The sequence below is a fragment of the Macrobrachium rosenbergii genome, chromosome 41 (assembly GCF_040412425.1).
Source record: "Macrobrachium rosenbergii isolate ZJJX-2024 chromosome 41, ASM4041242v1, whole genome shotgun sequence".
NCBI lineage: Eukaryota > Metazoa > Arthropoda > Malacostraca > Decapoda > Palaemonidae > Macrobrachium > Macrobrachium rosenbergii.
Window position 1 is genome coordinate 43,437,437 of NC_089781.1, and position 27,865 is coordinate 43,465,301.

General features: G+C 41.8%; 1 protein-coding gene across 2 annotated transcripts in view; it reads left to right on the forward strand.

Moving 5' to 3' along the window:
* The window catches only part of Ptp69D (Protein tyrosine phosphatase 69D), a 752,166-nt gene that overhangs the window by 116,105 nt on the left and 608,196 nt on the right, over positions 1-27,865 (forward strand). For both annotated transcript variants that reach the window (XR_010849719.1, XM_067084316.1), the window contains exon 4: positions 21,424-21,593. Coding sequence is in view for 1 of the 2 variants with exons in the window: in XM_067084316.1 (XP_066940417.1) it covers positions 21,424-21,593 (170 nt within the window). In the remaining variant the exon portion in view is untranslated. The remainder of the gene's footprint in view (positions 1-21,423; positions 21,594-27,865) is intronic.

A 27,865-nucleotide genomic window follows, 5' to 3' on the forward strand; every position in this document is an offset into this window, starting at 1 on the left:
AGACGCGTCCAATGTTGGGTGGGGAGCACATCTAGCCAACCTCAGGACGTCAGGAGTTTGGTCGGACGAACAGAAGAAGCTCCACATCAATGTCAAGGAACTGTTGGCCATTCACCTCGCTCTCCAGGAATTTTCGACCCACGTCTCAGGCCAAGCAGTAGCTGTTCACGCCGACAACTCGACGGCTCTAGCCTACATCCGGAAACAGGGAGGTACCCATTCCTTCGCCCTGTTCAAAGCTGTGAGGGACCTTCTTCTGTGGGCGGACAGCAACAGGGTGGCCCTGTTCCCTCGGTTTGTGCAGGGAAAACTGAACGTCCTGGCGGACCAACTCAGCCGTCGGAACCAGACTCTCCCTACGGAGTGGACCCTGCACCCACAAGTGTGCCTAGATCTGTGGAATCTGTGGGGCACTCCCATAATAGATCTCTTTGCTACCTCCAAGAACCATCGTCTCCCAGTGTTCTGCTCACCAGTTCCAGACCCACTGACTCACTTGGTGGACGCCATGCTCCTAGACTGGACGAACCTGTTTGCCTATGCCTTCCCTCCTTTCGGGCTCATCAGGCAGGTGATAAACAAAGTGAAATTCCATCAGCAGGTCGAGCTGATCCTCGTTGCCCGTTCTGGCCAAGGAAGGAGTGGTTCCCGGACCTGCTAGATCTCCTGATAGACTTCCCAATGCTTCTCCCTCAAAAGAAGTCGCTTCTCAGACAACCCCACCTAATGAAGTTCCACCAGGGATTGTCCACTCTCGCTCTGACAGGCTTCAGACTGTCAGGAAGCTCATCAGAGCGCGAGGTTTTTCAAGAAAGGCTGCAGAGGCTATGCGAGGTGCAGAAGGGACTCCTCGAGCAAATTATACCAATCCAAGTGGACAGTCTTCAGGAATTGGTGTAGAAAAAATAGTATCTCCTCTTCTTCGACGTCTATAACTCAACTTGCCGATTTTTTCATTTACTTGAGGGATTCAAGAAAATTGATGCCATCAACCATCAAGGGCTACAGAGCTATGCTGTCCTCCGTCTTCTACCATAGGGGGTTAGACCTATCAAATAACCGAGACTTGTCAGACCTCCTCAAGTCCTTAGACACAGCTAAGGCCCCAAAACCTGCCCTTGCCTGGAATTTAGATGTAGTTTTGAGGTGGTTAATGTCTCCAAGGTACGAACCTTTAGAAGGTCTTTCTCTTAGAGACCTCACTAAGAAATCCCTTTTTCTGGTTACTTTAGCAACGGCAAAGAGGGTTAGTGAAATACAAGCCATTGACAAGGAAGTGGGTTTTTCACAAGGTAATGCTGTTTGCTCTTTCACCTTGAATTTTCTAGCCAAGAACAAGTCCCCTTCCAACCCCGTGGCCTCAGGTCCTTTACCATTCAGAACCTCTCCAAAGTGGCTGGCCCTCAAGAATTGGAGGCTTCTTTGTGCCCCATTAGAGCTATCAAAACTTACTTGGCCAGAACGGCCAGCATCAGAGGACGTTCCTCTAACCTGTGGTGTTCAGTGAAAGATCCAACCAGACCTTTATCCAAGAATGCCCTGGCTTTCTTCGTCAAGGAACTCATCTTAGAGGCGCACAGGCACATCAACGAAGAGGACGCACGCCTAGTCAAGTCTCACATTCACGAAGTGCGCTCAATAGCAACTTCAGTGGCCTTTCGTCATAATAAGTCACTTTCGCAGTTCACACAGAGCACCTTCTGGAGGTCGAAGTCGGTGTTTGCGTCTCACTACCTTAGGGAGGTTGAAGTTGCGTATCAGGACCTGTTTGCGTTAGGTCCCGTATCGGTAGCAGGCTTGGTTTTAGGGGGAACACACTAGGGGGGTAGGTTCCTTATCTTTCCTTCCCCCTGTGGTTTTATGGTTGCTGAGTTAATGGGAAGCTGGGGTGCTCAGTTCACCTGGAGTACCCTCCATTCTAGTTGAGCTGCCGAGGGTATAGGGAAGGGGATGTATTTAACTATTTTTAGGTTAGGCGGTGAGACCTGTTTTCAGTCTGGTTGCTTTCCAATTGCTCAGGGCAAGAGCAAAGGAAGTCACCCCTTGTCTCAGTCAGCGGTGTACTTCCTGACTGCTTGGGTTGTTATGGAGCAGAGTGGCTAGCAGTGCTTGCGCCCAAGGCCTCTGCAGGTAGTGGAGCTTCAACCAGCAGCAGTACCTCCCTGCAAAAGCCCATCTACCAGGTAAGGTGACTCCTGCCCTTTTTGTTGGTATGGATCCTTAAGATACCCATGGTTAGAGTTTGTTCTTTTTTTTTTTTTTTTTTTTTTTTGTGTGTAACCTTTCAATAACTGGTACCTCATCCCCTGCCCTTCCACCTTAAATGTGGAATCAGCTTTTACAGTGTTTTGGTAAGTCATTATAATGAAAATGACATTTTTATGATAAAATAATGTTTCATTATACTTACCAAAACACTGTAACGTAAAGGCCTCCTCCTCCCCGCAGGGGGACGTTATCTCAGGTTTTCACTAATTGTGTATACCGAGAATGAAACTGACCTGGGTTTATGGGTATGTCTCCTGCCACGCTACCCCCACCAGCATCCGGTGGGGTTGGGTCTCCATCCAATTGTATCAGCGTTCCAAACAAAGTTTGAAAATTTATATCTCAGACGTGTCGATTTTAAAGAGATAAAAGCTTTTACAGTGTTTTGATAAGTATAATGAAACATCATTTTATCATAAAAATGTCATTTTTATTTTCCGAATTCTACATTGTAGTTGAGAGAGAGAGAAAGAATATCAGTGTTTTAACCCTTAAACGCCGAGCCTCTATTTACAAAAACATCTCCCGTATGCCGGCGGCGTTCGGGAGTTAGCACCGAAGCGGAAAAAAAGTTTTTTCAAAAAATCACAGCACGCTTAGTTTTTAAGATTAAGAGTTAATTTTTGGCTCCTTTTTTTTTGTCATTGCCTGAAGTTTAGTATGCAACCATCAGAAATGAAAAAAAATATCATTATCATATATAAATATTGAAATATATGACAGCGCAAAAAAAATTTTTTCATATAATTTTGTACAAATTGCGCTGTGAGCAAAACGGTTAAAGCTAAATGGTTATTTTTTTTCTTTGTATTGTACACTAAATTGCAATGATTTTGGTATATAACAAATTGTAAAACGATCAAAGCAACACAGAGAAAATATTATCACAAAATGATGTATGAATTAAGTAACACGTGGACGTAAAAAAATGTTTTTTTAAAATTCACCATAAATCGAAATATTGTGCTAGAGACTTCCCATTTGTTGAAAAATGAAGCTAATTGATTGAATATTACTAGACTGTAAGTGTTTTAGCTTACAATTGCAGTTTTTTAACCATTTCGGTCGAGTTAAAGTTGACCGAAAGTAGAATTTTTTTCTATTTATCATGATTTATATGAAAATATTTCAAAACTGATAAAAGCTACAACCATGAGTTATTGTCTGTTGTATTGTACATGAAATTGCACACATTTTCATATATAAAAGTTTATGTAGCGACTAATATAAAACGGTGCAAACATTACGACGTGACGAAAGAATTTCTGAGATGTTCGGCCGAGTTACCGCTCGGATGTAAGGAAAATGTTTTTTTCAAAAATTCACCATAAATCGAAATATTGTGCTAGAGACTTCCAATTTATTGCAAAATGAAGGTAAATGAATGAATATTACTAGAATGTAAGAGTTTTAGCTTACAATTGCGTTTTTCGACCATTTCGGTCGAGTTAAAGTTGACTGAAGGTTGAAATTTTGGTAGTTATCGTGATTTATGTGAAAATATTTCAAAACTGATAAAAGCTACAACCATGAGCTATTTTCTATTGTATTCTACATGAAATTGCTCACATTTTCATATATAAAAGTTTATGTAACGATTAATGTAAAACGATGCAAACATTACGACAACGTAACAAAAGAATTTCTGAGATGTTCGGCCGAGTTACGGCACGCAGACGTAAGGAAAAAGTTTTTTTTTTTTCAGATATTCACCATAAATCGAAATATTGTGCTAGAGACTTCCAGTTTGTTGCAAAATGAAGGTACATGATTGAATATTACTAGAATGTAAGAGTTTTAGCTTATAATTGCATTTTTTACCATTTCGGTCGAGTTAAAGTTGACCGAAGGTTGAAATTTTGGCAGTTATCGTGATTTATATGAAAATATTTCAAAACTGATAAAAGCTACAACCATGAGTTATTTTCTGTTGTATTGTACATGAAATTGCACACATTTCCATATATAAAACTTTATGTAACAACTAATACAAAACGGTGCAGACATTACGACAACGTGACGAAAGAATTTCTGGCGCGGACGTAAGGTAAAAGTTTTTTTCAAAAATTCACCATAAATCGAAATATTGTGCTAGAGACTTCCAATTTGTTGCAAAATGAAGGTACATGATTAAATATTACTAGAATTTAAGAGATTTAGCTTACAATTGCGTTTTTTTTACCATTTCGGTCGAGTCAAAGTTGACCGAAGGTTGAAATTTTGGCAGTTATCGTGGTTTTTATGAAAATATTTCCAAACTGATAAAAGCTACAACCATGGGTTGTATGTTGCTGTATTTTACATGAAATTGTGCACATTTTCATATATAAAACTTTATGTAACGGCTAATATAAAACAGTGCAAAACTTACGACAAAATGACGAAAGAATTTCTGAAATTTTCGGCCGAGTTACCGAGCGGGCGTAAGGAAAAAGTTTTTTCAAAAATTCACCATAAATCAAAATATTGTGCTAGAGACTTCCAATTTGTTGCAAAATGAAGGTAAATGATTAAATATTACTAGAATGTAAGAGTTTTAGCTTACAATTGCATTTTTCGACCATTTCGGTCGAGTCAAAGTTGACCGAAGGTTGAAATTTTTTGTAGTCGACGTACGGTACATCCACTTGGTACCCAACAGACAATTTTAGTCGACGTATGATACGTCCAGTCGGCGTTTAAGGGTTAAGGTGCACATTCTTGGTTTTTCAGACTCCAACAAACAAGCTTTTCATAATGTAATAATCAATTTCAATTTTAATGCTAATCCATTATATTTACATACTTTTGTACTAGACATAACTATAAAAGGGAAAAAAATTGGTGTTGATATGCAAAGGTAATGAAGTGTCCATTTTATATAAGTAACTTACCAAGTAATTACGTAGCCTATAGTTTCAACTATTGTGGCAGGCTAAATTTCAAAATTCATGCTAGCACTTAAGTTGTTTTAGCGTGGGTAACTAGTCCCGCCCAATAACGGGAATACCAGGAACAACTTAGCAGACAATCTCATTCTGTTTCTGCCAGTTTCGATGTAAACATTGGATCTTTGCAACAGCTTTTTTCATTATTCTCCAGTTACCCAACCGGATTTTGGTGAAGTATTATCAAAGATTTCGAGTAGCCTTCAAGCTTACGGCTTTCAGGATCAGTACATATTTTATTGTTTTGTTATTAAGATCTGATTCAAGCTTATCGCATTTCGCTACAGTAGCAAATTTGCAATCGGTTAACTCACCTTTACTGAGTAGCGTAATAAAACATTTAATTGGCGTTCACTATCACCTTTCCGAGTAGCGTAATAAACATATACATTGCATCTGCTGCCATCTTTGCCGAGTAGCGTAATAAAACGTAAACATTGCGTTCTCTACCAAACCGATATTTTTGGTATTGAAATGGATATCTGCAAGCCTCAAATAATGTTTGTTAGGAGTTGAGGTATGTCTGTATGATGGTACTCTGTGTAGAGTAAACCTCCTGTTCCAGACCCCCACAGATAGTTAAAACCTGTGAATACATGCAACCCTCCCCCCCACAAAAAATGGTCATAACTGCCTATCTTGAAAGTTTAGATACCAAATGTACTGTATACTTAAAGTATCATCCTACATCAAATATACCTTAGATTATTATCCTATTACTGTATTAATCTTTGAAATGATAGTATTAATATAATTTGAAGGTCATCTTAAACAGCAGTACCTTAAAAATATATACACAGAGAGAGAGAGAGAGAGAGAGAGAGAGAGACACGAGAGGGAGAGAGAGACATACATAGTATCTTTTCCTGAGAGAGAGAGAGAAGGGCTGAACTAAGTATTTATTTATCTATCTATCCATTTCTCACATTCTACCCTTTGGCAAGAGAGAGAGAGAGAGGAGAATAACTTCTTATGATATCAAAAGATTGAAACCCATGAGCTTCTGAGGGCAACACTTCTTCCCCTCCAGCCAATATATCAAACTGTCAAGTAAATTGACATTTACCTTCCCCCCTCCTTTCTCAAGTTGAGCATAAAATTATTGGGAATCACTATTTGTTTGCTTAAAATGTTTAATAATTTACTACACAAAAATTCATGGAAATTATATTATTATATTACTATTACAGGCAGTCCCCGGTTATCAGCAATCAGGTTTTTGGCACTTGCCTAGCAATGAAAATTGGCGATGTTTGGCGCCGAAAATCGGCGATTTTCACTTTATCGTCATGCCGTCGGAACGGAACCCCTGCCAATAACCGGGGACTGCCTGTATTATTATTATTTATTTATTAATCTAAATAATATTTGAAAATCAGTATGTACTTATTAGGAAAGTCATTTATTTATCATACAAAAGAAACATACATACATATTACACGAGAAAAATTCTCTCATCTAAATAGAGAGAGAGAATTATTTTTATTATTCATTTTGTAATCTTATTAAACTCAATATTAATATTTGAAAATTAGTACTGTGAATCATTATTTTATCATAAAATGTACCCTCTAAAAATGCTTATACAATCATCCTGAAACACATATTTATTTAGAATATAATTTCAGCAGTACTTTAATATAATTTTAATATTTCAATAGTATCAATTCTGAGCATCTAACTTCGCTTTAATGTGGTCCGGGTCTGTCCTGAATGGAGGGAAGAAAACCAGTTTCTCTCTTTGAGTTATGTATTATTTAATCATACGATATTATTATTATTATTATTATTATTATTATTATTATTATTATTATATTAATCTTAATATTTGAAAATTAGTAAATAATTTTTTTATCATAAAAAATGTATTTAGTCATGAAAATAACATCAAATACACAATTAGTGAATAATTCTGAACGAAAAAGTCTGGGAATTGCCAAATTTTTTGCACTGAAGAAAAACCACAACCCATCCACTGAGAGGGCAGGAGCTCCGGGTACCTCGTACCACCCCCTTCCCCGGGCTCCTTAAAATCGACACTTCACTACAAGGTGAAGAGACAGTGATACTGTGCCAGTTACTAATACTTTGCAAGGTACCACAAAAATTTTAACACAGTCTTAACTTTCACTAAAATTGTGAGAAGCTAAGATCGATTACACATCCAGTAGGTTGATCGCTGAATGGACGTTAAGTTAAGTATCCTGTGCCTGAAAGCTAATGAGGTAGAAGCTGTTCTGACGTGCTTGGCTTCCACTTGAAAGTAGGCAATCTGCTCTCCTGAACCCGAGAGTGGTCTCTCATATAAAATCCCTTTGGGAAGAAAGACGATACATTCTTAGCCAGAGGGCGAAAGGGTCCTTGCCAAAACACAACAGATATGAAAGCTCACTATTCTCCCCAGGGCCAGAGATGAGGGAGATTGGTCCCAGATGACCAGTAACTGGTGCCAAGCGCTGGGTGCTCTGAGATAATGCCAAGCTGAAGTTGGCGCCTGACGATCTGGGTGCCCAGAGAGGTATTACTCAGGAGCTGTCTGATGTTCCTAGGCGCTCAGAGCATGAGCTGGTGCCAGGGTTTAGCTGGATTCAGACAAGCTGAAAATCAGGCAAAGAAAAACTTGGGAGCTGAAGGGCATTCTTGGGTGTTTGGAGCACTGCTCTCGGCTGACAAGAATGACTTCTCTTCCCTTAATTCTTAAGATTGAAAGAACGGAACCAGGACTGGAAGGGTCCTCGTTCTTGGCTACAGGGTTCAAGGGTAAATGAGCAAACCTCGTTGCTGAGTTAAAAACATGGCTCGATACCCCTTAATGATAAAATATGAGAGAGACTAGATCTCCTCAAAAAGGCAATCCACCATTAGGCCACAGATGTCTCGGAAGAAGGGACGAGAAGTCTGAGAGGCCAACTACGGAAAAAATGCTCTTAGTCTGGCATACGTAGCAAGAGGATTGATGACTGCATTTAGCAATGATCTCTGTAGTACGTCTTGAGAAACCCCTTTGTTCTGATAAGTTTTTGGACAGTGTGCAGTCCATCCGGGTAAGAGCACACCACTCTTGGTGATATCTCTTGAAGTGAGGTTGACTGAGTAAACACAGACTGGGGAAGGAGTCTTGGAAGGTTAACCAACCATGATAGGTTCGGAAGACATCATATCATGGTTCAGAATGGGGTTAAAAAGGGTCATCCTAACGTTGTGATGAGCTTAAAAATGTTTAGCACTTCCTTGACTTCGTCGAAGGGGGAGGAGGGGCAGAGGTCCCTGAAGGGCTGAGCTTGGAGCATGGAGTCTGCTGCCCATGCTAGAGGGTCTGGAGCTGGAAAACATGAGAGGAAGACAAAGGTTTCTTAATGTGGTAAAATGGGTCCTAAGTCAGCCTGCCCCATAGATTCCCTAGAACCTGACAGACCAGGGGAATTAAGGTCCACTTGGAAGAAAGAACAAGCTTCTGACAGCTCAGTTCGTCCGCCAGAACTTTAGTTGGCTTGAAAGAATCGAGTGACTAAAACACTTGAGTGATCTTCCACTGTAGAAGTTCTCCTGCTGTTAGGAGGAGAAAGTGAGCAAAAGAGTCTTCTTGCTAAAGTAATAAATGTTAGGACTGTGCTAAATGTATTACCACAGTATGGGGTGAACTAGGGATGAGAAGCACTGAAGGCCTAAGTGGATCGTTTTCAGCTCTCTGACATAGATGTGAGGGCTTCGTTTTTCTGGGGACATGTCCGGGGAACTCCTAGATCCTCATATGGGTCTCCCGACATAAATCAAGATGCTGAGAAGAAGACTATGACTAGTCTCAAATGAAGAAGGAACTTGGCTTCTGAAAGGCTAAGCTCAGACATCCATCACTGCAGGTCTGACTTAAAACTATGGCTTTGGGAAGCAACAGGGCCTGGCTGTGTTCCCTGTCCCAGTTGGTCTAGGGTAAGAGAAGCGAGGACAAGTGCTGTAGAGGCTGAAGCTTAGATCCCCAAATGGAAGATCTTGTCTCGTTATCTATTCGAAGAGAAAAGAGGGGCTCTGGTCACACCGACCCGCAGACGATCCTGCAGACTCGTAAGCAACTGAGTGACCATGCAGACCATCATGCAGGCTTGCAGAAAGCTGTTGTGGACTATACGGCTACCCTGGTGACTCTTGACAATTGTGCGGACACATGGACAACCATGCAGGCCCTATTACTTATTGGGCTTGATAATGCCTGCGTGGACAATACCTCGTACAGACCAAGACATATATGACACTATACATGTTGGAAATAATAACTGGCATGCTTTATAAAAGGCTTGAAAAGTACAGAGGAGACAAACAAGGCCTGGAACAACAGTGGCCTTGTCCAAAGACAATTGTGACAAATTCTTCTGCACATAAGACAAAATCCTCTAAACAGAAACTATGTTTGTGAATGGGAGCTGGAAGCTTAATGATGGCTGGATAGTGCCAAGCGCTTTGGGTCAGGTATCAGAAGTTTGGTCATCAGCACCAGGAATTCGGAAAATGGTTCCAGACATTTGGGAATGGCCACTGCTAAAACGTCCTGGATCAGAAGGGGGCGCGTATGGCACTTACTCTTCCCCTAGGAGGTCAAGAAAGGTCTTTCAAGAAGGGGACGTTCAGGAGAGAAGATATTGTTAATCCAAGGAAGACGGATTGAGGACAAGACAGATGGAAGCACAGCGAAACAGCAGGAAGGCTGTGAGAAGAAGCAAACCTCTTAACCACTTGAAAAGTTACGGTGTTACTGTCTGCATTGGAAACTTTGGAACTAGATGAAACTAGCGGAAGAATCGCAAAACTCTCTAAGAAGTCTGATTAACTTGACTAATGTCTCGGAAGACGATAAACTCCTCAGCAGACTCATTCCTTAATGTTCTGAGTACGCAATTAGCGAACCGTCTGAAAGCAGTTGATATTCTTTTGAACAACAGATGACTTATAGTAGAAAAGGAGCACCAAAGCTATACGTCTGAGATTCTAAAGAAAAGAATGGAAACCTCTAAAATTCATCCCTACTATCCTTGTCAACAACACTGGGAGTTTCTATCTTACACCCTTGCTCCTGCTGCTAGTGAAGACAAACTTTACTTTGAAAACTCTTGATGAGATCTTCAGTAAGGTCTAGTTCTGTCAAAGTACCAGGAGAAGGCAATTCAAAAGATACTACTTGTTTAGTTCCTTATCAACAAAAGTCCAACACTCAACTCCTAGGAGACTTTAGGGGAAAGACAAAATGCTAGAGGTGGGAGCTTTCTCAGTAAGCTCACAAAAAATGGACATAAAGCCTCTGTCCGCAAAGGACAGGGATTCCAAGACATTCAAGTCGTTAAAGGAAAGCAACATCAGCTCGCCTTGAACTTGAAATGAAGTTGGAACAGGTTGAAGAGAGACAAAAACGCTCGTAAGCTGGCTGTCTGGTCTGGTACTGGAGAACTGGCGACCGGTGCTCGGGGACTGCCGCCAGCCACTTGAAACTGGCGCCCAAGAAGGAACAACAGTACGTTCTTAAAAGAAACAGGTGCCGAGCCAAGGAGGAACTGGCACCAGTCACTTGTAGGCTAGCGCCAAACAGACAGATGGTGCTCAGACAGCACTAGGACACTGCAGGCCGCCTGGACAAAACTGTACGCTCAGAAAATGTTGAGTCCTGCACCAAATACTGGCCCTCTGTAACTGGAAGCCAAGGAGACCAGCACTGCCGACTGTCCCAGAGGCTACAAGTCATATGTGGACTATGCTCCTGGTCCCCAAGTCGCTTATAGGAGAGTGAAGTGTGATTCACAACAGAAAGGTGCCTCTTCAATGGCTGATATTCAGCAGAAAACACACCATTGGTGCTTCTATTCCACACTGGAGATCTTATCACTTAGACAATAAAAGCTCATCCTTATGGACGCCTTTCCAATGCCTGTCCATCGATGCCTGCAGACAACAGGCTCGACCAAGGGGCAACTACCCATGGGCAAACCCCTCCGGACTCCCATGGACTTCAGTATGCCTCCTCCCTGGTGCATGGGAGTCTGAAGGGGACTGGGTTTAGAAGATCTGAGGGGCTGAATAGCTACCCCTTCACTACACATCCAGTAAGATGCCTTTCCAGGCTTGACTAAGGGGGACAACTACCTGTGTGTAACCCTCGACCTCCCTTGGACTTCCAATATGCCTCCTCCCTGGAGCATGGGAATCTGAGAGTGACCTTTGTCTAGGAGCATCGAGGGACGAGCAGCCACCTCCTCCACTGCACAACACTTCACTGTTACAAGGTTAACTTCTGTTAACCCAGACACAAGACTGGCAATGGCATGGGAAGGAAGTGAGGAAGCCAGGCACGGGAGCAAGTGAATAAAAATAAGAGTGCTGGTAGCAGGAGAAAAAAATAGGATGCGAGGAGAGCTGATGCCAGACGATCGGGAGTAGGCGCCGGATGCTGGGAGCTCCCACAATGTAGAATGTAGACAGCGCCAGACTAGCTGGCAGCCCAGCGAGGTAGTAGCTTGGGATCTAAGAACTGGGAGTTCATAAGCACTCATGGGTGCTTGGCGCTGATTCTCGTTTGTCAACATCAATTCTTCCAAGAGCCCAGTGCAACCAAAATAAAGCGCAATATCTCTCCTTACTACCCTTAAACTTTTTCAGTTCTCTGCAAAGGAAAGTGTAATGTGAAGATGTTTAATCAATTCTTTACCGACAAGTGTATAAGCCCCCATATTCATGTTCTCAAGATTCGCTGACTCACTGTGGAACATACCTGTACAGTACATTATCTGCTAAGAAAAATTGCATTGACCCATTACCAACGAGACCAGTGAGAAATCAGCACTGCTCCTACCCACTATGCTGGCCCCCTGTATGCAGCCACCCACACTACTTGTCTTGGGATTTGACTTATCTGTCTTGATAATATCATCAAGATGGCTGAAACAATAAAAAAAATACCTGAAAGGAATTTGACTGCTGTATCTGAATTATGATCCCGGAGTCCACCTGCAGAAAACCACATGCCGAACTCTACAGGGGCATCCCCTGCATTTGACTTCCTTCTCTGTTTATACAGAATAAAAAAAAATGCTGTATATATGCTGTTGTACATCTCTAGTGTTAACTTTTGGTCATATTGTCCGATGTTAATTCAGAAGAGAAAAAATTATACATGGGTTTGAGGAGACTCAATATAGAATTCATTCTAATGGTGCAGTCATTGTATTAACGCTTTCGCTGCGAGCCCATTATTGCCACTAGTGACAAGATCAGTGTCCTGCTAATCATGTAACAATCATTTTTTCCCTTTGATATTTGTATTTCAGTTCTTTGTTTTTTCATTACTGTTATAATATTACACTGTATTATGTTGTTATAATGTTTTATTATAGTAAGGTGATAAAATATGCAAATGTTATGTAGGTAACTATTCAGATACTGAATTCTACAGCTTTTATTAGTAATTCATAAATGTGTCCCTTAACCCTTTAGTATTATTTCAAAAGTTATTTATCTGGACAATTAAATTTTTTAGCATGCATAGTGACCATTTATTTATCCATTTTACATATGTAACTTACCAAGTAATTACATAGCCTGTTTCTAACTTGCGCAGCAGCTAAAAATTTGGAATTCCACAGTAGCATTAGATTGTTTTACTGTAGGTGACTAGGCCCTGCCCACTATTGGGGGAGGAAAGGTACAACACTGCTGAATAGCTTCAGTTCGTTTCTGCCGGTTAACAACTGTATTTCAGTTGTCATAGCAACTTTGGTTCGAGATTGGTCGCTGGATGGTGACGTATTCTGAACTTTTGATAGCTTTTACGCTATTTTCAAATAGCCTAGGATTCATTAGACTCTGTATTAGTGAAATATTTTCCTGATTTTGACTTTTCACAACAGTGTCAGACACTAGCTCTTCTAGTACAGGCAGTTCCGGTTATCGGCGGCCTCGGTTATCGCAGTCTGGTTTTACAGCTCTTGTCTGGCGACAACGATAACTGGATTTTTGACTGATCTCCAGTTACCCCGGTTATCAGCAGCGCCAATCCCAACTTATTGGCTCCAACCCCTGGTTATCGGCGCCGATAACTGGATATCAGTGCCAATAACCAGGGATCGGCACTATCATCGCTGATTTTCGATTATCGTCACACTGTTGGGAGCGGAACCCCCACCGATAACTGAGGACTGCCTGTGTCCGGTTTTGCAGCAAAGGATGCAAAACTAGACTCATGAAAGTTTCATATGACTCCCACACAATCTGTGCCAATTGTAGGGGACAAACCTGCTCTACTGAATTGACATGTATCAAGTGTAGGGACTGAGATCAAGGTAGAAGGAAAACCTTAAAATCTCATGTAGATAAGTTAGAACGAGACAGGAAGAGGAAGGCAGCCCTTAGAGTCAAGGCTAGGAATGTAGCTAATTTCGAATGTTCTCCTGAATCAGCAGTTACTAATTTACATGTTCTATGTCCCTCTCCTACTCCAATTTCCCCTTCAACCAGTCCTCTACCTATTGAACCTACTCCTTCCCCGACCCCCATGCTTCCGAGCCTAACGCCATTGCTAGCCTAGAAGCTTGTGTTGATCAGAAGTTTGGGCTTATTTCTACAATGGAACAGTGAAGTGTGGCTGTAAAAGTGCTCATGGATCAAGCCAGTGACAAAAGTGCAAGTGTTAGTAAGGTTAGTGGAGGGAGTGTCTACGCATTCCGCCAGTGCTCCTAGACCAAGGTCACTGCCAGGCTCCCATGCACCAGGGAGAAGGCATACTGGTAGTCCAAGGGAGGTCGGTGGGGTTTGCCCATGAGTAGGCTCCCCCCCCCCCCTCAACTGAGCCTGTTGAGTGGTCCCGGGACTCGGTGGGCAACTGCTGGAAAGGCGCCCATAAGGGAGTGCATGACCTTTCTTCTAGTTCTTCGGACTCCAGTTCAGACAAGAGGCACCAAGGGCGCTTTTATAAGACTTCTTGTCCTCTCAAGAGGTGTGTAGTGGTTACTGACCGCACTTCCCCACCTCCTTGCAAGTGTGCAAAGGATATTGAGCACAGTTCTCAATCTTCTTGTAGTTTTTGGGCCAGCCCTGAACGATCTTCATCTCTCCGACAGTATTCCATCACCCAAGTGCACATTCTTCTTGCGGAACCGCCCATCCTCCTCTGATCAGCGGCCAGTGGATTCAGAGTATGTAGCTACTCCCAAGCACCCAGTGCCAACCGACTGCTCAGCACCCACCGAGCGCCTGGTGCCAACTTTTGCTCAGCACCCACTGAACGCCTGGCACCAACTTCTGTTCGCCCGGTGCCAAACTCAGATCTTCGAGCATTGCTCCTTGAGTGCCTGGCACCCTCTCTGCCGTTGATTCTTTTGTCCGCTACATGCCCCGTACAGCATACTTCGCTGATAGATCCCATTCAGTGCCGTCTGGATGAAATTAGGAATCTCTTGCAGAAAAACTCAGCTGTAACCCAGGATCCTCCTGACTTGGCACCTTCACCGATTTCTTCAGGGGAAGAAGTACAGGTAGTGCTCGAGTTACGATAATTCGTTTTTATAATGGGATTAGCCATTAATATCGATCGACAATATTTTTTGAAAATACATATTCTTAAATTTCGTGGGCGACTGGCGCGAGGCAACAATGTACAATCAGGCAGCGTATGGTGTATGATACGTTGACCCGAGAGGCTGGAATAGGTACATTAATTCAATGAGCTGACCTCACTTGCCCTCGTTGTGTCGGAAGTTAAAATAGGTCAGTGTTCTTTTGCAATTTTTGTGCGTTTGTAAATATAGGTAGTGCACGAGTGACAATAATTGCCTTCACGATAAGTTGAGTTTACGATGGAGTTAGCAATTAATACCGATGCGACAATATTTAGAAAATATTTTTAAATTTCAAGCGGGCACAAGCAACAGCGTACACTACAATTGCCGTAGAATCAGGCAGCAAGAAAGACCAACTTACAATAGACCAACTTCTTTTTCTCCATCTCTTTATTCCATCTTCTAGTTAAAAAGTAAAAGAATAATAAAAGCATTGTTAGTAACCTTATACTCTTGCGAAAATGCGTGCAGCCATAAACAACCGAACGAGACTCTGTTGTTTTGCTAATAACCGAATCGGGTAACAACTGTTTTGCTTGTATTTCAACCATAGTACGGTTAAACAATTATCGTAGTTATGTTAAAAATGACGTTAAGTACTGAAATGTTTTTACACTACCCTTATCCGCTTTGGAGAAAAGATCGGCAAGGAAATATACTGCTGCAGTAAAATTAAGCTGCAAGTTGTAGCTGACGCTGAGAAAAGAATGTTCAAGCTGCTAATGACTATAAATTATCGTACATTGGCAACATGGATGAAACTCGACCGCAAATAAAATTGGAAAGTATTTTAATAAAAACTACTGGACATGAAAGAACACATATTACTGCTGTTTTCACTCCGATAAAAGATACATACTGAAAAGCTCGTGGTATGATGATGAAATCAAGAGAAAATAGCGAAACGGAATCTTGATTTTTTTGTTTACACAAAACAAACGGCTGGCCGCCAACGTCATCTACTAACGAAAAAAATGGCTAAAATAATTTCACACCGAGACATATTTAAGTTATATATTTCGACATAAAAACACTTCGTATAACGAAAAATACATATGTCCCTTATAAATAAAGTATCTAGAGATTCATTTACGCTAACTAGAAGCAAGAAATGCCCTCTGAACCGAGTTAAATGCATCGAAATAAAGACCACGTGATCGATTCTGAAACCAAAACATTTGATCGCTATGATCGGAATTTATAATGCAAAAGCAGTATAAGAATATTTACGATTGGATACAGTGTAGTAAAGCATAACTTTTTAAAAGATCCATGGAAAAGATGCACATTCGTTATTTTGATGTTTGTATAATACGGCGGTGTTATGTGAAAATAGAATACAGTATAATGTAGGCTAGGCTACCGTATATGATATACGAAAGTGCAGGCCAGGCCTTGTTTGTTATTCAATTTCTCTTTATACTGACTTATCATGTCAGTCTGCATTGAACCTGCAGAATTAGCTGACACTAATAATTACTATACCATATATGTATAAAGTATACTGTGTAGTGTAGGCTAGGCTACCATATATGTATAGATGGTACTGATTACCCTAGTGTAGGCTAGGCCATATTCGAGTTACGATTTTTTCAACAAACGATCGGTTTTTTGGAACCTAACCCCATCGTAAGTAGGGGAATACCTGTATTAGACCAGCCTCCACCTTCCACAACCTTCTCCAACCTCCATAGGTATTTTTTGGTTGCCTCTCTGTCTTTCTTCTCTCCTGCTGTCCCCGGCTTCTCCTGCCTCCACCTTCTATATGAGGAACCATCCTGTTGACGTCTCCAGGTTTCCCAAGATGGTTTCGTCCAGGAAAGCCTTGGGGGAAAGGACTTCTGGCTCACGGACAAGAGAGAGCAGGGTAAATCGGCCTTCTGCACTCCACCCGCCTGTCTCGCTTCTAAGAGGCACCAAGCGTACACTACAGAAGAAGCTCCTTCCTTGGGAGTTGCTGCCCCAGGGGACTTCTCCTGTCTGATTGACCCTAACAGAAGGTCAGCCTTTGCTTCAGCTAAGAATTTGTTTTTGGCAACCGAGCTTCACCACATCATCAGGAACATGTTTAAGGTTTTCGAGGTCCTAAGCTTTTTGGACTGGACTGTGGGAGCACTGGCAAAGAAAATCGAAGACTGTGAGGACATGTCAGAGGACTTGTTTGCAGACTGGCTGGGGGTTTTATCCTGCTCAGATAAAGCTATCGGGATGGCTTGATGGAACTTGCTTCATTATTCACGACGGGTGTCCTAAAGAAACGTGAACTTTGGTGCTCTTTTACCACCAAAGGTGTAACTACATCTCAGATGTCAGCAGTCCTCTTTTCTCCTTTGAACCGCATGCACTTCTTCCTTCAGGCCACGGTCCAAGAGATAGCACCAGAACTACAGAAAAAATTGACGCAGGATTTGTTAGCCCAGTCAGCCAAACGCTCCAAGGATCTTCCTTCTTTCAATACGAAGTCGACCTCTCCTTTGCAGCAGCATCCCTTTCGGGGCAGCAAGACAAAGATTTCACACTAGACCGCACTCCAATCTGCATGCAGCACGCCCAGGCAAAAAGGTTCCCTCAAAGCCTTCCTCGTAAGTGAGAACCCAGTCCTCTGTGTACCAGTAGCCACAAGACTCCACCTTTGGGAGAAATGGGAAGCCAGAGGAGTAGACCATTGGGTCTCGATAGTGCTCAAAGAGGGGTACTCTATCCCATTCAGGGAGAACCCTCCTTTAGTGTCAACATCCATCGCCTTGACAGCCTACTCGGTATGCTCAGAGAGGTTTTTGGCACTTGCGGAAGAGATGTCAGCTCTTCTCACAAAAAGAGCTGTAGAGCTGGTCAAAGATGTCAACACTCCAGGGTTCTGCAGCCATCTTTTTGTGATCCCCAAGTCATCCAGGGAAAGGAGACCTGTCCTGGTCGTCAGCGCCCTGAATGTCTTTGTTCAGAAGACAAAATTCAAGATGGAAACAAATCAGTCAGTTCTTTCATCCATCCAACAGGGGGATTGGATGGTGACCATCGATATGGAGGACACCTACTTTCATATCCCAGTACACCAAGACAGCAGGAAGTACCTTAGCTTCATGTTTCAGAACAGTCTTCCAATTTCGAACTCTGTGTTTCAGCCTCTCTACAGCTCCCCAAGTCTTTACTTGCGTTCTCGCCCCTCTTGTGAAGTGGCTTCACCTCATGGGAATCAGTACATCCCTCTGTCTAGACACCTGGCTCCTACATTCTCCATCTAAGAAACAGTGCACGGAGGACCTTCAGAAGACCCTTCTTGTGGCCCAAGATCAGGGCTTACTCACCAATGAGAAGAAATCGCAATTGTCTCTGTCTCAAGTGATTCTTTATATGGAGATGATTGACTGAATTTTTGGGTTTTTCCATCCACCAAAAGAGTACAGTCATGTCTTCAAAGAGTCCGCGACTTCCCTGCTCTCAAGTCCTGCTCAGCCAACAGTTGGATGAGCCTTTTGGGAACCCTCGCACCCATCATGAAGTTCATAAGCCTGGGGAAGCTTTATATGAGGGTAGTGCAGTTCTTCCTGAAAGCCAACTAGAACAGGAAGACCCACCCGGACTCAGTCGTCTTTCTGATTACTCCAGAAACCAAAGACTTGAGATGGTGGCTTGCAGAAGGATGTCCCTTTGAAGGGAAGTCTCTCCTTCCACCAAGCCCCAACCTTTCATTGCACTTAGACGCTTCAGATTTGGGTTGGGGAGCTCTTCTGGGAGACATGGAAGTCTCGGGATCTGGTCCCCAGAAGAGAAGCTCGTACTTATCAACGTGAGAGAATTGAAGGCAGTACACCTGACCCTTCCATCATTCACAGAAGTGACCTTCGACAAAACAGTAGCAGTGATGTTGGACAACACTTCAGCTTTGGCCTACATAAAGAACCAAGGAGGCACCCACTCATTCTCCCTGTATGAGGACACCAAAGACCTTTTGTGGGTGAAGAAGAACCGTGCCATTCTGGTGACAAGATTCATTCAAGGGAAGCTAAACGTAATAGCGGATGTACCAAGTTGATGCAGACAGATCCTACCCATGGAATGGGCACTAGATCCACAAGTGTGCACCAACCTGTGGAAGTTGTGGGGACAGCCATCGATAGACCTGTTTGCAACGTCAAAGAACCATCTCCTCCTGTTGTTCTGCTCTCCGGCCCTGGACCCTCTGGAATGGATAACAGATGCCATACTCCAGAATTGGTCTTTCCGAGACCTGTATGCCTTCCCGCCATTCAACATGGTGAGGGAAGTGATCAACAAGTTCATATCCCATCAGGACACAAATATGACTTTGGTAGTCCCCTTTTGGCCACGAAGAGAGTGGCTCCTGGATCTCCTCAAGCTGTTAGTAGACTACCCCAGGCTCCTTTCACAGAAGCCAAAGCTTCTCAAACAACCGCACTTCCACCTGTTTCATCGCAACCTATCTGCTCTTGCTCTGACACGTGCAGAAAAAATAGTCTCTTCTGAAACCTCTGTAAAAAACATCGCAGACTTCCTTCTTTTCATGAGGACTAACAGAGGTTTGTCTTCCTCGACGATCAAAAGGTACCGAGCAATGTTAGACTGTGTTTCGGCATGGGGCTCAATCTAGGATCCAATCAGGATATCGGCAACTTGATCAAGTCTTTCGACACACCAAGGAGAGCAAGACTAATGCAGTAGCATGGAATGTGGACATAGTCCTCAAATGGTTGTCAGGTCCTCCCTTCAAACCATTTCACACAGTTTCCTTAAGACACTTAACAAGGAAAACTTTTTGTAGTCACCTTAGCTAAGGCTAAGAGAGTCAGTGAGTTGCAAGCCACTGACAGAAGAGTAGGGTTTTCACAAGGAGACGCGGTCTGCTCTTTTACGCTAGACTTCTTGGCCAAGAATGAGACCCCCTCTAAACCGTGGCCTTGTTCTTTCACCATCAAGAATATGATGGAAATTCTTGGACTGGAGGAGGAAGAGAGGATTCTCTGTCCCGTCAGGGCACTAAGGTACCACCTTCATAGAACTTTGAAGATCAGAGGTCCCTCGAGTAAGCTCTGGTGCTTCGTGAAGGACCCTTCTAGACCCCTTTCCAAGAATGCAGTATCATTCTTTTTGAGAGACATCATCCTGGAATCACATTCAAGAATTTACGAGGACCTTCTACCAGTCTTGAAAGTTAAAGCCCATGAGATTCGAGTCGTCGTCACCTCTTTGGTTTTTAAACAAAACGTCTTTGTTGGCGATTCTCTGATCAACCTTTTGGAAATGCAAATCTGTGTTTGCGACGCATTACTTACATGATATAGAGACTATTTTTGAAAAGGATCCATTGTCTGTAGCTGGCGTGGTGTTAGGGGAGGAAGCATAGGGGTCCGCTCCTATCCTACCTCTTTTTGCCTTATAGTTCCTCATTGGATGGGTTGGTATTGTTCTTGGATAGCACTCTGCTGGGCCCGTGTTCTATTTTCCTACCGGCCAATGAAGAATTTGAGAAATTTATTTCTGGTGATAGAAATTCATTTCTTGTTATAATGTGGTTCGGATTCCACAATAAGCTTTAGATCCTGTTGCTAGATAACCAATTGGTTCTTAGCCATGTAAAATAAATCTAATCCTTCAGGCCAGCCCTAGGAGAGCTGTTAATCAGCTCAGTGGTCTGGTTAAACTAACGTATACTTTTGTTTCTTTTTGCCTTGATTAGGCTGATGAGTTCTTGGGGAGCCTGGGGGTACTATGTACCTGGAGTATCCACCAGTCCTTTTTTACTGTTGGGTAATGGTTTTTAATGATTATAGTGTGTAGGTGACAGTTTGTTTCTGGTTGTATGTTTTTATGGTACTGCACCCAGGGCAAGGGCACTCTTGTATGGTTATGTTTGCCATCGGACTACTCCATGAGCTGCATAACCTCCATCGATGTCTTGTGGCATTCGGAATACTTCTTTGCTGCAATGCTTCCCACTAATACAGTATAGGGGCGCTCCACAGCTTCACTGCTGCACCACTATAGTTAAGGTGAGCACCAACCAGAGGCAGTATCAGTCTGCAGCAGCTCTCTTAACAGGTAAGGGTACAACAAGTATTTTAAAGCTAGAATTTTCATCTCAAATTCATTCTTTACCAAAAGTTTTGGGGTTACATATGTCCATGCATCCCACCTCCTGTCAGTATGGGATTCATCTATGTAATTACTTGGTAAGTTACTTATATAAAAATGACATTCTTATAATGAAATAAAATTTTATATATACTTACCAAGTAATTACTCAATCAGAGCCCTCCCTCCTCCCCTCTCATGGACATTGAGGGCAGAAATGAACTGACACTATTCAGCAGTGTTGTACCTTTCCTTCCCTGATAGTGGACTGGGCCTAGTCACCTACACTAAACAATCAAATCTATTGCGAATTTCAAATTTTTAGCTGCCGTACAAGTTAGAAACATAGGCTTTGTAATTGCTTGGTAAAGATATTTAAAACTTTATTTTTTTATTATAAAAATGTCATTTTGTATTAGTACATGTACTAGTACTGTATATCAAGAGAGATCATATTTGTGAAATTTTATTTTGATACCAGTACAGTACTTGTTTTATTTTTGGAAAGTGTTGTGTTACAATTTATCATTTCCTCTATACTTTAGACCAGATAACGATAGATGGCATGTGGAAACACAGAAGAAAGAGGAAGCTATTCAGAGTCAGTTGACAATAATACGAGTTGGTTTACATGACTCTGGCAGATATCACTGCCGTGTAAATAACACAAGCAAAGACAAAGTGACTGATAAGAATGTTACCATTCATGTTCAAGGTAAGTGGTCATTATTTCATTTTAAACCAATTACTTGTTCTTGAGTCTGTTAAATGTGTCAAACAAAACCCCAAACACATAACTCTTATGCAAGAAAAAAGGCAAAGATCAGAAGTAGTTGGAAGACTTTTGCATGCACTAATGGATCTCTAGGTACCATTGGTTAACTGCACCCCCCCCTTTTTTTTTTGTGTGTATGCTCACCTGTCATAGGAAGATTCCCTCATTGGTTGATTATTTTCAAAGGGTGCTCTTCATTTGATTAAATTTCTGTTCAGTATATATTTAGCCTTTATTTCTTCATTGCATTTTTACTTGTAGGTAGTAGGTTGGCCAAGGCACCAACCACCAGTGAAGAATCTACCAGCATTATTATTATTTAGATCATGAACCCTATTCATATGGAATAAGCCCATAGGGGCCATTGACTTGAAATTCAAGCTTCAAAGAACATGGCGTTCATTTGAACGAAGTAACAGAAGGTAATAGGAAATACAGAAAAGAGATCAGTTATTAGAAAAGAAGAAATAAATTGCCCAAGTAATGAATAAATAGATAAAAATGTAAGTAGATTATTAAAATACAAGACGCATGGGAGAGGAAATATGGCCCCCCGAGACTGGGTAGACAGCCTGATGTATGACCCCCCCCTCCCCCCTTGCTCTTTCTTTGCCAACAAATACAACGAGTATCGCCTAGTAACCTGGCATATTTTCTGCTCACTTTCTCTACACATCCGAGACTTGAATGTATTGTGCATGTATTTTTTCCATTCTAGTCAAATTTCCAGACACTGTTATAAAACTCAAAGAGAGTCAGTGACCATTCCACAGCCAGTCACAAGCCAAGAGAAATTGAGTGGGTTGGAGGTCATTAGTATGGGCATACATAACAGTTCTTGAAAAAAAAAAATTCAGAGAGCAAAATTGCTCCAGTAATTGGCACTCTAGGTATACAAATAATCCCCAGTAAAGATCAAAATAAGGTAAGCTCATTAAAGTGAGTACCATAAATATGGGGGAAAGTAGGGATGTGGTTCGAATGCTGGCAATAAAAACGTGTATATTTTTATGTTTAGGTGGTGAGGTTTTAAAGGGGCTGGCACAGAAACCAAAGTAGTGATACAGAGAAACATAAATTATAGTAGAATAATGATGAGACAAGACAGAATGGCTAATGATGTGATAGAAGTTAGCCCAATAAATGGAATAATAGTGAAGATTGGATATTCTGATGGGATACTGATAGTAGAATACCTAAATAGCCACATAAGAACAAATATAGCTGGTTTGGAGGATGTAGGTAGATATAACCCTGGAGAAAAAAAATAGAGGGAGAATAGTAGTGGAATTTTGCCAAGTCAGGGCTAAAAAACCAGTTTTGATGTAGGAAAAAATCTATTTTTGGTAGTCGCTGTTGAGTCCTACATGGTGACCAAACTAATATCAAAGAATTCTCCTCTAGTTGGTCTTTTTGGCCAGGTATTGCATCATAATGATAAACACTAACATGTGATGGAGTATATAATGGACTGAAAGATAAGAGGGCACTTTCATTTAATATCAGCAAAGCTGTTACCCAGTTATTTCCATCGTCAAAACCTGCTAGCAGAAGAAGTGGCTGTTGCGCATGCACTTTTTGAGAGACAAAATGACAGCCATCAGCTCCAGGAAATTGATATGACAATTCCTCAGATAGCTGACCACCTCCCTGCCACCTGACAATCCTCCAGATGTCCTCCCAACCTGTCAGTGAGGCATCTTTGTGTATTGTCACTCTTACAGACAGAGGAGTCAGGGTGACTTGTTTCGCCAGAGACTCCATCTGGGTCCAAGGCCAAGGTATTTCCCCAATCTTTTGATGAGGTCAGTCTCACATCTTTTTTCTTGTGTGTGATAGCCAGAATTTGTTCACATTTTTTAGTTGCAATCTGAGTGTTAGATCTATTACTGATGCGAACTGCAGCAGGCTCATCAGATGTTCTAATTGCTGTCTGGAAACTTGGGGCTGTGCAAGGAACCTTTTGAGGTCTTTCCTTATTCTCTTTTGAGTATCGATGGGGAAAGACAACAGGCCGTGAAGAGTATCACAACAGTCCCAGTCACTGTAAGTGTCTGGTGGGCGTGAGATGGGATTTGTTTCCCATTTATTTTAAAACCTTTTAACTGGAGTCTGTTGACTCCTAGGTTTTTCAAGCACTCTTTTCTTGTGGACCTCCAGATCAACCAGTCATCTAGGTAGGCTATTAGTTGCATTCTTTCTTGTATGAGTTCTCGAACAACTACCATTGCTAATTTTGTAAAAAAAAAATTCTTGTGGTAATGTTTAGTCAAAGGGCATGACTTTGAAGCTGTATGTATCTTTCCCTACCCAGAATCCTAGGAAGGGCCGGAAGGGAACGGCGATAGGGATGTGCCAGTATGCATCTTTCAGACTTATAGAGGCTGTCCAAGTCCCTTTTGGAATGATTGAACAGACTTGGGCAACGGTAGTCATCCGAAACTTCTGGTGAACAGTGAGCTTGTTCAATGTTGATAGGTCGAGGATCACTCTTCATTCAGAGGAATCCTTTTTGGGGACACTGAAGAAACGTGCTTGATGGCGAATATACGCATGTTTCTCTATGGCTCCCTTTAACATGGCCTTCTGCACATAATCTTCCAAAGAGGTATCTGGTTTTTGGAAGAACCCCTTTAAAGGAGGGTGGGGGATGAGACTATTTCCACCTCAACCCATTGAAAATAATGCTGTGTTCCCAAGGGGAAGACTTCCATTGTCTGTGGTGTCGCCAAAGTCGACCCCAGACAATACACTTCCTATGGTGTCTGCCTCTTCCTCAGTCTTTGCCCTTGATAGGCATTCCAGGTGTTGCTTTTCCTTTTTCCCCTACAAGAGGGTATTCAGATCTTGTGAAAAGGATTTCCTTGCTGTTGTAGGGAGTAGTTCCTTCTAACCACCTACCTGTCTTTGAGGAAAACTTTAAGGGTGACTGAAGGCATGTGGATATTTTATCATAGTGATCCTTTTTGGGTTGGGTAAAGGGAAGTTTTTGGTTTTTGTTTCCCGTATTACGCTTGTCCCAGAAGAGCTGATTAAGTTTAGGCACAACAGACTCCTCAAACAGGTCTGTATAGAAGGGGTTAGAATGTAATAATGATGTTACATTGGGAATGACTTGGAGCTCTCCAATGTTTCCATTCATGCTTTTATGCGCCACTCTAGAAAGTCATAAACTGTTTCCCAAAGGGTTCTCGTAATAGTCCAGTGGAAATCCATTAAACCTTGTTTTGTCTGATAACAGATGTTTTATTGTTGATTATAGTGCTAGGGGTCTCCCTGGACATATTTAAGCCGGGTGACATTCTGACACCCTTGGGCAAAATTTTTATAGCCAAAATTCAAAATGGCCGACACCGCCATAAGGAAAATCTTAAATTTGTGATATCTAAGCTTCTAATTGTCATAGAAGCCTGATTTTTGTGGCTAAATATATGTTTTTGAGGTAGTAGAAGACATCTAGATACTCAAATTAGACATATTTTATCTCTTTATATACATCTGAGAACATTGATACATTTTGAGGCCCTTAAATCACAGTATAATATGTCATTGGGAAATTTAACTTCAATTTTCTGGTAAAGAGGAACATTTTGTTTGTAAATGAGGTCATTAATTAAAACTACAAAATAAAAATAAAAAAAAAAAAAATACAGACAGCAAAACTGCAGCATTATACATTGATAATTAACATCAGGTAACAATAGTGTGCGACAGCAACATCAAATATATTTAGTTTATGTGTAATGCATTATGAAGTATTTTATTATAGGCACCAAGTCCTGTTCTATCAAGCACATAAGATGCAGTATTTATGCTGAACAATTTCAGTACTTTGAGCAGAAACATAATAATCAATCTATGAAATTTAATAAGGTATAATCTGAAAGTTGTAACAAAGTTGTTGAACCCGCACATATGCACGCAATTATATTATACACTCATAGCAAATTGCATTAACAAAAATCAATTCATCTATGCCAAATCATATTTCTAAATCCTCTAAACTTTAGGCACAAAAGCAAACAAGCAATCAATTGTCATCTTCTGGTTCACTTAGTTCATTATCTTCCTGGCTTACTGAAGTCATTCTGACTGTCTGAGGGTTTCTGCAGTCACCAGATAGATAGCAGTCACAAAATTCTGAGCAAGAGACTTGGGCTGTTCTACAGCTACAGCGGGCTGTGGAACAAGAATCACATCCGCATTTGATCATTTTTAGGACATAATTATGTGCAACAGACACATTTGATGGCAGAGGATCGGCTCCAGTATATTGGCTGTAGGACTCTTCATCCAGCCATACTTTAGGGGACTGAGTGCAGGTGGATCTGGTTGTAGTGCGCTTCTCCATATGGCAGCTTGAAAATGAGCTCTAAATACATGTTGCTTGAAAGCTTCACTGTAGGGGGTAGAACTCTCAATTCAGGAGCAGAGTTTAGCCTATGGTTGGCCATCTTACCTAACCAGACCTGGTAACGCAGAGCTGTCATATCAGTTTCATTCTGGTGGCCATAGCATGATGCAATGAAGGCAACAGACTGGAGTATAACAGAGGCCTCATTCTCTGTTGTAATGCCAATTGTGTTAAGGTGTTTCTTTCCAGATTTGAGAACATTGAACACAGTTCCTTTCCCTATGCCCCACAATGCTGACACAGTATCACAGCCAGACAATACATGTGCTGGCAAGATATCTTCAATGATGTCCTCATGCTCCTTAACAGTTGCTTTGATATCAGCACATTTTCTTCCTAAACTTGTCCCCATCATGACTAGATTGCATGTAAGCTGTCTCTGCTTGTAAAAATGCAGTAGTAACACAAAAACATCTGTGTCATCAGCCACCACCCGAATATTGCTGTGCCCTGTTTCAGCCAGATTGACTACCTGCTGTGCAATGATTACATCAGCCTCTTCATGCGTCGTGCGAAGATCTTGCCGCTCCTGAACTTGTCCATCACTGACCTGCATGGGTGTCGGCAGTGAGCCTGTTACAACTCATGGATTGAGACTTCATCAATTGTACTCTCAGACATTTCTGCCTTTTTCAGGCGCCTGATCTTGTGCTCCTCTTGTGAAGTGGTCTGACTATCTGGTTGTGGTTGTGTGACAAGGAGAGCCAAGGCATGGGTTGATTTAATCCCATTTGGAGAGGATATATTAGCATCAAAATTGTCAGCCACTACCTGAATCAATCCAGTATTTTCACATGCAATCCCAAGTTTTTCTATGTCCTTTGAAGCTGCATGAGCGGCTGAACTCTTAAACCGAAGTACCTCATCGTAGGAACATGTGATTCCTAGATTATGCAGGAGTTCAATATTCATTTTCTCACGAATGACCACACCGAGAGCAATTTGTAGTAAAGTTGGCTTATTGGTGATTGCACATGTAACCATGTTTCCTGCCATTGCAGCTTGAAGGTTTCCATCGAGCTTTGAAGATAATCTTGACAACAATCTCAGCATAGTTGGGCTGCTGCTGGAAAGTGCATCTTCTAAAGTTATTCTAGTATCATATCTTTCCTGGTCACGCTTTATTTCCTTGGTTTCTCTAATGATCACTTTGGCTAATCTTTCTATGGCTTGGTCAATTACATCTTCACTGTTGCCAACTAATTTCTTATGTATTGACACTTTACTTCTGAAAATAAGGATGCTTGCCACACCAATGCCTGAGAGAACAAGGAGATCTGGTTCCAGTTCATTGGATAAGTTCTCAATCAGAAGCCTGCGTGACATCTGTGTACCACCATAGGAGTAATACAATTCCTCAAGTTCGATGGCATTCCATATTTTAGTCTTGTCAATGATCATACTGTCTATGACCTCCGCAAAAGCTCTATCCACATCACAATTAGCTTCAATCTGCGCATTGTCCAAGTGACGTAGAGATTTGAAAGTCTGCAGGCAGTCTCGTGATATTTGGCATCTGCTGCATGCAAATCGCTAACTGTAGCCTGGATACGGAGCCTCACTTGGTCTCCCCATTGATCATTCCATTGATCACATGTGTCAAGAATAACTTCCTTGAATGTCCTTTGTAATTTTCCTCGGTCTGCAGTTCTACAGTAACTATATGGACGCCATCGTTCTGGATGTTTTGGATCCCGCTCTTCACATGTTTTACCGCAAATGAAACAATGCTTTTGGAAAATGAAAACATTATCTTCTGATCGACGACTCGCTTTTTCGGTGGGGTTTGGACGCTGAA